This window comes from Sinocyclocheilus anshuiensis, unplaced genomic scaffold, assembly GCF_001515605.1.
Source record: "Sinocyclocheilus anshuiensis isolate Anshui unplaced genomic scaffold, SAMN03320099.WGS_v1.1 scaffold1063, whole genome shotgun sequence".
NCBI classification, from domain to species: domain Eukaryota; kingdom Metazoa; phylum Chordata; class Actinopteri; order Cypriniformes; family Cyprinidae; genus Sinocyclocheilus; species Sinocyclocheilus anshuiensis.
This window is the reverse complement of record NW_015547679.1, coordinates 102613-114912: the sequence shown is the minus strand read 5'-3', so window position 1 is coordinate 114912 and position 12300 is coordinate 102613. Positions and strand designations below refer to the sequence as shown.

At 38.5% G+C, this 12300-nt stretch overlaps 2 protein-coding genes across 4 annotated transcripts in view; both read right to left on the bottom strand.

Moving 5' to 3' along the window:
• LOC107703090 (H/ACA ribonucleoprotein complex subunit 4-like) overlaps positions 1-9885 on the bottom strand; it is a 19978-nt gene extending 10093 nt beyond the window's left edge. The window contains exons 1-8 of the mRNA XM_016505611.1: positions 9808-9885; positions 9186-9247; positions 7407-7493; positions 6987-7078; positions 5943-6127; positions 5774-5838; positions 3735-3861; positions 1380-1510 (exon numbers count right to left, since the gene is read on the bottom strand). Coding sequence (XP_016361097.1) covers positions 1380-1510; positions 3735-3861; positions 5774-5838; positions 5943-6127; positions 6987-7078; positions 7407-7493; positions 9186-9247; positions 9808-9823 — 765 coding nt within the window. The 5' untranslated portion in view covers positions 9824-9885. The remainder of the gene's footprint in view (positions 1-1379; positions 1511-3734; positions 3862-5773; positions 5839-5942; positions 6128-6986; positions 7079-7406; positions 7494-9185; positions 9248-9807) is intronic.
• Positions 9886-10661: 776 nt separating this feature from the next.
• Positions 10662-12300, bottom strand: part of LOC107703088 (trimethyllysine dioxygenase, mitochondrial-like) — a 13929-nt gene continuing 12290 nt past the window's right edge. For all 3 annotated transcript variants that reach the window (XM_016505607.1, XM_016505608.1, XM_016505609.1), the window contains exon 8: positions 10662-11926. In XM_016505607.1, coding sequence (XP_016361093.1) covers positions 11795-11926 — 132 coding nt within the window. In that variant the 3' untranslated portion in view covers positions 10662-11794. The remainder of the gene's footprint in view (positions 11927-12300) is intronic.

Here is a 12300-nt window from a genome sequence, read left to right as displayed (position 1 = left end):
TATTTTGACGGCGCCGAGAACGGCTGCGGCAGCGCCTGAGCACACAGTGCTCACATTCTCCCTCTTGTTCGCTGTCTTGTTCAGTTCTGCGTTCAAAAGTCCTCCTGGGACGTTCGTGCTTACGAGTTGACAAGTCGTAATTACGACGTCAGGTGCGTTCAAGTCAGTTTAGTCGGCACAAGATGGTGGTGTACCTTCTTTTAATAAATTACAAGAAAATACAACAGGGTCAGCATTTTTTTTGACCAATTTAAGTTTATAGGACAACTAAACTATCAATTTAAACAAAAATTTACCGTCAACTACAGACGTTGCATCCATCGATTCCGCCATGTTTCTCATTGACACGTCCCCAACTTGGAAACTCGGGGCTTAAAGAAAATTTCGAGGGTCCCACTCGTAATAACGACTTTGTGGCATTCATGTGCGTTCAACTCGTAAATACGATCTATCCAACATGACTTGAACGCACCATACGTTATGGAAAGTAATGCATTATGTTACCTTTGCGTTACTTGTCGTCACCAGAGCTGGGCTTGCTTATTAGTTTTTTAATAACAAAAAAAAACAAAAGTTATATTTTGGCAACACTAAAGGACCTTTCACACCAAAAGTGAAATTAATAAGCCTCAGGCCTCTGCATCTCACTCCCAATTTCTCTCAATTCAGGAAATAAACAAGAAAATAAAGCAACTAGCGTTAGTGATCAAACTGCCACTGGGCGTCCAACACGTCATGCATGGTCACCAGGTTATCCTTGGAGAAACAAACACTGGTATCACAGCCAACAAAAAAGCTTTTTATGTGGCCTTTTATGCAAGTAAATATTGTATTTATTCATGCAACTATCTGCGATGGTACCCATTGACTTCCATAGTATTTTTTTTCCATACTATGGAGAGGTCAATGGCTACTGTCAACTGTTTGGTTACCAACATTCTTCAAAATATCGTTTTGTTTTCAACAGATGAAATTCGTACGGATTTGGAACAACTATCCCTTTAAACTAAAAATAGCAGTCAACGCAGGTTTTATTTGAGCCTATTAATCAACCGTAGCTCAAGCCAGGGTTGGCATGTCCACGTTATTTCCCTTCACCAAACATTTGTAGCACGCCTCCCATGCATTAATCACAAACAAGTTTTGTTACTTCTGATAGCAAAGATTCAACTCAAGTTCGGTCCATTTTAATTATGAAATGTTTGGTCTAAGAGTCGCAGTCTACAGTTTAATGTAGGCTGAAGTTTGATGAAGGTGGTCAAAGCATAACCACTTCATGTTTCTATTCTCACTCAACCATTTTCTGTACCAAAGATTAATTACCAGAACCGGGGAGAAAGCCCAGTACTGAACTCAACACTTTGGTTCTGCAGACATACCTTTTCACCCATCACACCGGAGCGGACACGCCGCAGCTCCTGCATCTGACCTCCAACTCCCAGCAGCAGCCCCAGATGAACACAGAGAGTCCGGATGTACGTGCCCGCTTCACAGCTCACCCAGAAAATACCTGCACACCGATCGAGAACATACAATTACTCACAATCTTGCACTTTGCAGACAAAGTCATCATAATGCATGAAAGCCATCAGTCATGGGTGATAGATAGCTTGATTACATAACTCGTGTTACTTGTAATGCGTTACCCCCAACACTGATTATTAACGGGGAAGGAAATGCTTTCCACGTTTGTTAGACCCACAATTAAACTCCACAGAGCTCCCTTTTAATTTAGGGCCCCATAAAACCATCTTATTTTTTTATAGATTGTGTTTGATTTAACAAATTTATCATTTAAAAAATGATGTCTAGTGAAACGAATGAGTAAAAACGCAACACTTTAAAATGTAAATGTAACGATATTACAACAAAACACTACATTTTTATTTTTAGCTGCACAACAGAACCGTATAATCTAACAAGTATAATCGTGTATTTATTTTCTTGCATACATTTATACCATATATATTTCTGTGATAATTTAAAGCAAACTTTTGACTGTTTGTGGTGAAGATCTTTGAATTTCAGTGTTTGACGGTAGCTTTTCTCAAATGAAACGGTGTAAAGCTGCAGAAGTGACTCTCGGAGCAGCTCTGGAGATGAAGTTTACATGTTCATGTCTCATATATTGAGATGCGGACACTTAAAACACTGTAAGCATCACGTGTGACTGAGTTTGTGTATCAGACAAAACCGCACCATTCATTCACACAGAGACACGCAGAGCATGCAGAGTTTAGACGCATGCACTGACTGCTGCAGCTGCATTTATTTTACTGTGGGATCGGCTATTAAATAAGTCCATAGAGTAAAAACGTTTTACCACCCAGTCTTATTTTTGTAAAACTTAAATTATAGAAATAAGGTGCAGATTTCATGTCGACTTCAATAAAACCTTAAGTTTCTACCTAATCGTCTCTCTGGATCATATTCAATAAGCTTGCTTTCATAGACGGTTCGCACTCGCAGTTGGCGCTTCACAGCAGCGATGAGCGGAGGCCTCTGGAACAGGGCTCCTGTCAAACACTCCTAAAAGATTTCAAACATCAGAGTATATGCAGTCATTCTGCCCAACATGACTACTTGTTTAAAGCAGAACACAGTCCTACTTACCCTCGCTAGCTGGTGTTCGTTCTCTAGCGCATTGTGCAGCCGTACTATGCCCACATACTCTTTGCCTAAAAGCAACGGCACAAGAGTAGTAAGGAGAGGCCACTAATTTTACTGTGTGTGTAAACATACCAAACTCTTGATCTGGCAGCGTTACGGCGGACCCACCTGCACTCTGCTGAGATTTGACCAGTCGCGTGGCTCGTTCCACACACACGATCAGGCAGCCCGTGACCTTGGGGTCAAGAGTGCCGCTGTGGCCGGTTTTCTCCACACGAAGAATTCTCTTGATCCAAGCGACGACTTCATGGGAAGAGGGGTTTGCAGGTTTGTCCAGATTAATGAAACCAGTCCTGGGCAGATTTAAAAAAAAAAAAAAAAAACTTGCAGGAACTCATGGTACAACTCAATGCTTGCATTTTTGGAGAAACCATCAGTCAAGGGTGATAGATAGCAGGTCATCTTTGCACAGAGTGCTAATGCAATCTACATCACATCATGTGGCTTCAAAATAAGAGTCAACATGAAACTGCATTCACAAGAGGGCTGGGCAATACAGCCTAAAATAATCACAATATTCTCCAGATCATATGCTATCAATATTTATCATGAAATTCACTTAACAGTGTTGGGTAAAGATACTTTTAAAAGTAATGCATTACAATATTGCATAAAAAAGTAACTAATTGTGTTACTTATGCTGCGTTCAAGTCCTCTTGGGACGTTCGTACTTATGAGTTGACAAGTCGTAATTACGATGTAAGGTGCGTTCAAGTCAGTTTAGTCGGCACAAGATGGTGGTGTACCTTCTTTTAATAAATTACAAGAAAATACAACAGGGTCTGCATTTTTTTACTTGAATTTAAGTTTATAGGACAACTAAACTATCAATTTAAACAAAAATTTACCGTCAACTACAGACGTTGCATCCATCGATTCCGCCATGTTTCTCATTGACACGTCCCCAACTTGGAAACTCGGGGCTTAAAGAAAATTTCGAGGGTCCCACTCGTAATAACGACTTTGTGGCATTCATGTGCGTTCAACTCGTAAATTCGATCTATCCAACATGACTTGAACACACCATACGTTATGGAAAGTAATGCATTATGTTACCTTTCTACCTAATCGTCTCTCTGGATCATATTCAATAAGCTTGCTTTCATAGACGGTTCGCACTCGCAGTTGGCGCTTCACAGCAGCGATGAGCGGAGGCCTCTGGAACAGGGCTCCTGTCAAACACTCCAGAGCCTGCAGAGAAAAACACACAACTCTCAAAATCCCCCTCTTAGACTTTCTGTAACCATTTACGGTCACACGGCCCATGTGTACGTGATCAGAAATGTCAGCTCTTCTTTGGTGAAACCAGGGCCTCCAAACCTGCATGCGCCTCCAGACCAGCGGCTCCAGCAGGACACTGCAGCAGAGAGCAGGAGGCCAGAGAGAGAGAGGAGGCCCGGAGACACTCAGAGAATGGATAAAACACGATCAGCATCTCACATACAACAGTGAACCACCACACTAACAATTTACGATAGCCACCTACATTATTTGCTGCATGAAGAAAAGTTATTCAATACATCAGAATCTCAATGTCAAGGAAAAAGACCTTTCGATCAGATACAATTCAATATTGAGTTCAATACAAATTAGACTCAATTGACAGCAACTGCAGCCTATTGTTGATTACCACAAACAAGAACTTGCCACTGGATTATTGTGTGTCACTCTAAAGGCCTGTTAGACATTGGGTGTGAATCTTTTTGACTCAGCGGTTAAAACAGTCACAACATCTGCATGGCATCAATGCGACAATTTGTTACAGAGAGTGAAACATGTTTTAACTTGGCCAACAAAAAAATGTTGGTCACACTTTAGTTTGGGGACCAATTCTTACTATGACTCTTGCCTCAAACTCCTAATTTGCTGCTTATTAATATTTAGTAAGATAGTTGGTAGTTTAGGTATGGGGTGAATTAAAGGATCTAAAATATGCTCATACAGAAGACATTAATATGTGCTTAATAATGTGTCAATTTGTTAGTAATATGCATGTTAATACACAACTAGTTAATAGTGAGAATTAGTCCCTAAACTAAAGTGTTATCAAGATGTCTTCATATTTGAAATACAGCAAAGTGGCCAAATCTTTCATGTTTCTTCACTCATTTTAATATTCATCTGAACAAATGTGTTGCATGTGTTTTATTGGTTTTATTTGTTGGACTCCTCCCATTTTCCCACACCCATTTTTTTAATCCTTTTTAAACTGAGGTGTGAACAACTCAAAAACCTACAATTTCAAACTTGATACAAACTTTAAGGACTTAACTTTAAACCTTTGCTTTGTTCCAGATCTACTACATGCCTTCTGTCATCTGACTGAGTTTAGACTTTTTTTTTTTTAGCAAGTAAAAGGCCTTTTAATATAATAGTACAAACGTCCACCTACAGCTTGTGCTTCACGTGTCTTTTTGCTGTGAAATCTTTACTGATTTTTATAAAATAAACATAAGAATAACTTTGATATTGTTACTGGACTGAAGCAGCTTCAGTTTACTTGATTATCCAGAAATCATTTACTAAAAAAAATCAGTGAGTCTCAAATATGATCATCAGGCTTTTAAGGAACGTTTATCTCTCAATCATCATTGGATTGCATTGCATTATATGTTTTGCTCAAACGAAGCATTTCTTCTTTTCCACATAAAAATCAGCACCTGCACCAAACTTCATATTTTTGCCCAGTTTGGGCCTCTCAATTCCTCACGTATGAGCTCCATATTCTCACTAAATCATACTATATGAGCCATAAAAGCCTCACGTATCAAATGCTACTCAACAAAAAATGCATATGCAAACATTTTAGATTTTGTCTAAAGGTTCAATAAACCAGTGACAAGCTGAAATGAATTGTGGCAACCAACATCATGAGCTCAGAATATCCCTGTCTCAATTCACATTTACATCAGCCTGCTATAACATGCTTTTTATTGAATAATAAAGGCTTTAATAAAAAGCTAATACATAGGGATTCATTAAGAATTTCGGCAATGAATAAATCTAATGTTTTTGTGTCCATGCACCTTTCTTTAGAATGAAGATTTCTAACGTCACAAGAGTATATACAGTCATCCCGACTGCTTGTTTAAAGCCTACTTACCCTCGCTAGCTGGTGTTCGTTCTCTAGCACATTGTGCAGCCGTACTATGCCCACATACTCTTTGCCTAAAAGCAACGGCACAAGAGTAGTAAGGAGAGGCCACTAGTTTTACTGTAAGTGTGTGTGAACATATCAAACTCTTGACCTGGGAGCGTTACGGCGGACCCACCTGCGCTCTGCTGAGATTTGACCAGTCGCGTGGCTCGCTCCACACACACGATCAGGCAGCCCGTGACTTTGGGGTCAAGAGTGCCGCTGTGGCCAGTTTTTTCGACACGAAGAATTCTCTTGATCCAAGCGACAACTTCATGGGAAGAGGGGTTTGCAGGTTTGTCCAGATTAATGAAGCCAGTCCTGGGTGGACAGATTAAGAACACTCGTAGGAACTCGTGGTACAACTCAAAACGCTTGCATTTTTGGAGAAGCCATCAGTCATGGGTGATAGATAGCAGGTCATCTTTGCACAGAGTGCTAATGCAATCTACATCACATCATGTGGCTTTGCGTCATACCAAATACTTACTAGGCATAACGATGCGATGTGTTTCGCAAAACTGATTTTACGATACCATTTTCTCAATTTTTTAAAACAAAGTTCTAAGACAAATTACAAATGAAAAGGTGTCATTTCATTATTTCTCACTATAAAATGCTGCACATTTCTTTGTGAAATTTAAATGTCAAATAACAAAACTAAATAGAAAACAAATCCCAAAACAACAATAAAAATCTCTTCACATAAACAAGCTAAGGCTTTGTCTGTGCTCTTTCCATTTAAAATCAGAGGAAACCACTGCATTTTACTCACGATCCAAACAAAGATGCTGCATACATGCAACATGTGCAGTTCTTGAGTCTGACTTTAGCTTTAAGAAACTATTCTACATAATACATCTGAATGAAACCAAAACAGCAGAGGGACTGAATGAGTCGCAGATTCACTCTGACAGCAGGTGGCGCTCATGGCACAGCAGATACAGCATTTCCATGGTTACCGCTGTAAACAAAGCAGCGCCGCGCTTATAAACACTGCTTTAATATGCATTATACAGAGCCAAGATGAAAAGAAAATACCATCTAAAGTTTCTGAAGACAGTCAGTTCCCCTCAGAGACACATTCATATAAACCCCCACCACCCAACTTCAATCGTCACATATTTTCATTCAGGTGCATCATTACATCCCTATAACTTATTAATCCAGGATTTCCTACCTGACATATTCATGTATGTTCCTCTTGAGCGGATTCGAGCCATGAGGCAGAGGAGTGTAATGAGCCGTCCTGATGTTGAGCTTATCGAAATTCTGTAGATAAGCAGGTTTATAGATCACAACAAGAAAACAAAGCAGAAGCGACTATATCAAAACCCAAGTGACACGCGTGATCAGACACGTCTATTCGTCTTTGTCAGAACCGGTCTGACCCCTCGCACCAGCACATCAGATCCCACGCCAATGACCAAACAGAACATTGGACCAGCGGAGCAGAACCAGACAGCTGTGACCCTGCGACCCAGAACGGACCGCACGGCCGCTGAGGGACAGAACCAGCAGCGCTCGGCGAATGGATAAACACGTTCATCACGCCACGCGTGCGCTTAACCAAAGGATCTGTGGGTAAACAGACACCGACCTTCAGCAGTAACGGCCACTGAGACGTGTCCAATCTTGCGACCTTAGATTCAGGTTTGATGAGGAAGTCTCCACTTTCTTGAATGTCCTGATGGCAACAATTCAAAAACTGATCAGAAAACTCGTTTTAAAATTGACCAACATCTAGGTTGATATCGGGTAGTGTTGTCACAATAACAAAATTTGGTACTACCAATAAAAATAAAAAAATCTGTAAAAGTCATCAATTCTTGACACTACAACAAAAAGCTTTTTAATAATGTATTTTAAGACAATTCTTCAGAACATGCATCTAAGATTGGTTAATTAGGTGGTCAAATACAGGGTTTCTGCAGGATTTATGAGGACTAAGATCTTTTTAAGACCAAGTAAAGAAAATTTAAGGAATAAATTGAATGGAAGAGCATGTCAATGTTCTCTTACAGTAACAGAGCACACAACGACTAGGGTTGTGACGGTGAGGAAATTTTCCCACCGGTTAATCGACGCGTGACAACACCGATAATACCGGTATCACATGGGGACGTTTCCTCTTTTCCTCGCTTTTAAATAGCTTGTAAAAGCTGCGTGCGGCATTTTACTTTCACTTTCAAATAGCGGCAATTCGGCGTAAAGCAATTGTTCGTTTGAATTTCCCCTCTTTTCCTCGCTTTCCTTCGCTTTTAAATAGCTTAAAAGCACCGAGCACATTTCGAATTAGCAGCAGTTCGGCGTCAATTGCTCGAATGCTCACCTTAGATAAACAGCAAAAGTCAACAAGCTTTTCAAAATCCAAAATACTGCCAAACAGGAGCTTTTGCATCTCGTTTCGAAACTAAATCATCCACGACCGTCTTGTCTGTCTCACCTCACTGGATAAATGAAATCTGATCTGTGATGCGACTGTCGTTCAGCAGTTCAGTTACGTTTTTAATAGTGTCTGTTCTTTTACTGAACTAAATGATTTTTATTACTATGAAAATCAAAACGACGGTGGGGGTCGGTGCCGCGGTAGGCAAGTGATGTAACTGGTGTTGCGGCTTAACACTGGTATCACCGTCTATCGCGGCAAGCCTAACAACGACTCATATTTTCAAACTTTGAAGCGTTACTAACAATTTAGTCTTACAAAAAGTCGCACTGCAAAATGTGATGCTCTTCCTCGGTATTTGTCTTGTTTACCAGTACAAATGTCTCAAGTTTCTTAAATTAAGATACATTTACTTACGCAAAATTACATAAGCTTTGTTTTCTGTGAAGCTGATCTAAATTAAGCGAATTTATGATTAAAAAAATAAATAAATCTGCCAACAGGCCCAGAAAAACCAACTTAATTTAAAAGGGAAAAAGCTTTCAAATTAGACATTTGTTGTTTTTTTTGTTTGTTTGTTTTTTTTTTTTTTTAGTATAAACTCACATTTTGTTCTGTCTCAAAACAAGATTTCATATAATTTTGCATCAAGGAAATCTGGAGTACTTTGAGATAAGGACATTTGAATTTATGACTTTCTGCTCCGCCTTCATTTACAGAATTAAAGCAAATTAAAACTTTAGACCCACACAAACCCTGCAAATATTTCAGAAGCAAATCAAACACTATTCATCTTGCAAAATCGAGATGAATTTTTCTCCTCATTGAATGCATCACATTCTCCAAATAACATTTGTGTCAGCAGATATTTGTGCTGATGATGTATCTATACATGACAGTTAAAGGCTATGCAGTCTGCTGGTGTGAAACTGACCAATCAAATAAAAAATAAAAAGTCATAAATGTGCATGCATATAAAAAAGCAATTACCCCAATTTCTCCTTCTGAACAATTCTTCGTCTTCTTTTTCTTCTCTTTCTTAGCTGCCCCAACTGAGGACAAAATAAATCACCGTTACAGATCATTTTATCGTGAACATTCATTGAAGTGAAAGCACAGCCGAGTTTAACCGGTTAAAGTTAGCTGCGGAACCACGTGGCGCGTTCGGACACGTGCAGTTTGCTTCTACCGAAAGAGTTAAACACTGCATTATAAACGTTAGATTACATTAAACCACTGTTACTACAGATCACACATTTAATATCCATAATACTAGCTTAACTAATGACGTTATTTTTAGTTGTTGAGGTAATATGCTTAGTTTTCCCACTACTAGTAGTAATAATAATAATAATAGTAATGACAGTAAAACACATTTCTTAACAAAAACGTTTAAGCATTAGTCTTGCATTTCTACATGAACCCGGGAATCTTTTAACACTATAACGTTACCATTCGTCCGGTTGAAGTTGAGAACTCATGTTTTGTTCGACGCACTTTCACACATGCTAAGCGCATCATACGTGTGAATATTTAAATGCAAAGCTAAATATTTTGAGTTGAATTTTAAGCACCATCAGAAATAACGCAAATGTGGAAAACATGATCTTACGTTCCGTGTCCGCCATCTTCACTGCTGCCGCGCTTCAGAGGAGGCAGCACGTGTGACTGAACGCGCATGCGTACTTCTTACAGAGAGGGGCACATCTCGGGATGTGAAGTATCGCGATATTATATAACGTTAACAACGAGTAGTAGCTACACTAGAGGGCGCAAACAAACAGGCCCCTTCCTAGGGGACGAGAAAATCTCCCTCACCTTTTCACGACGAAATTAAAAATATTTTTTTTACTCCACGAATCTAAAAAACATAAACGTGTCCACAAATCCCTCATTAACAAATACACACAAAAACGTTGATATTCAACACAACAATGTCACGGATCATTTGTCCAAATACTAATTACTTACTAACCTCAAAACGGGTTTGACTGACTAAATCTCACAAATGTTGATCTTCAGATGAAATGACAAAATTAATCAAATCATAGGCATTCATTAACTGTTGAAATGGGATGCAGAAGAGAAAGAACAGAACAAAACCAAATCTCTAAATAAAATAATAATGTGGATAATTACCATAAACTTTTATGATCGTCCAGAATAAAGACGCGTTTCTTTTATTAAACCATTTATTGAATCTATAATTTTTTAGATAATCTATAATTATATATATATATATATATATAAATAAACACATATCTTGCTTAAAACTACCTTTAAATTTTAAAATGTGAACAGCATTGACTTTTCCACTTGCACTATGTGTGTACTTTATATTTATTGTGTGCATTTTATAGTATTAGCTACAGTGTGTTCTTTGTCTAAACTAAAACGAATATAATCAAAAAGTGATAAGACTATGGTCAAAGTCAACAAAATGCAAGGAAAAAGACAAAATGCACGGAAATTAATTTATTTTATTTATTTTCTAGAGGTAACATTGGTATTTTTGTGCGTGCATACATTTGAGATCATTTTATATAGGATACAGAATGTTAAAATTTCACAGATTAATGCAATACAGTATATATATTTAAGCTTTGTGAGATCTTTAACATTATCTCAACCATGCGTACCCATATCACTGTTAAGGCACAAACCCAAAGAAATACCCTCCATTTACAACCATTTAAAGGAATAGTTCACACAGCATCAGTTTAATTCATGACTATTTTAATTGTTAACAATAAACTGACACAACTCATTTTCAGCTTTAGGCCAGTGCTCCTTCTTTCTGCCTACATCACGCGTGACCTTCCCAAAGCACATATGTCACACAAGACTTCGTGAATTAAACGGAGCTGGACCAATGCCAGCATCTGTAGTTTAAAATATAGAATTTATTATTTTTTTCCCCTGAAATTGACTGATCATTTCACTGTAGAAAACCTGTTAGTCAGCTTGGGTCACGTGGATTACTTTGATATGGATTTAAAAATGGTCAACAGTGAGCCCCATTCACTTGCATTAGATGGTGAAAAATCCTATAATGTTTTACTCTAAAACTTCAGCTGAAGAAAGAAAGACCGATACACCTTGGATGGCCTGGGGGTGAGTGAATAATCAGGACATTATCATTTTTGTGTGAACTATTCCTTTAACACATCTCTACGCTTCAAACATCATTCTTCTGATTTAATCTTTCAGTCGTCTGTGTGAATAAACTCCTTAAAATCAGACATTACAGCACAACTCTTTTGAAATGTGTGCGTTTCACTCCATTATCTCGAGTTACTGCATGTCCTGACCATTTCTAAAAAATCTATCATTTAAATTCAACTCTACCATCTGTTTTTCTGTGGAAAGGAATCGTTATGGATCAAAAGATGCATCCTCTACAATAAACTCATTTCATTAAAATCATGAAATCATTCAAAAAAGAGCTGAGTTGATGAGTAATACTGAAGTAATACTGTTGGGATCCTGCTGTGTGCTGTATATCAAGCGTCCTCCGCTATCCTAATGCTTGAGAAATCAACTTGTTTTTGGTAAATGATGGTGTACCGCTGTCATTTGGGTAGTTTAGCATTAGGTATTCAGGCCTGGAGACCCAGAGAGCGCGCTGTGTTCAGCACATCATCACGCGTCAGATAACATCCACACAGCTGCCGCAGGCCGGTGAAGGACTCTCTGCCATGCAGAACGCGCCAGTTATCGATGAACAGGACCTTGGAGAAAACAACGGCAGTATGTTAACATGCACTGATTTTTAGCAACATGAATAAATCCAATCTGATTCTGAAAGTTCTGTTTAGATGCACCTTAAATTAAGCAATATGATTCGCATACTCGTTTACATGTGCATTACATCGATTCTGAACAAAATTGTAGACACTGCATTCATTAATGGAGAAGCCATTGTGAGAAAGTCACTTTGATGACATATCATAAAAACATTGAGGCTTTTTTAGCAAATATGTATGCATACTACAGGGCACTGTGCACGTGCAGACGCAGTTTTCTTTAAATCTAATTGAGAAAGTACTGAGATTCAGAAGTACATATAGCAAAATATTACCTTTAGTTATACTGATTATTTACA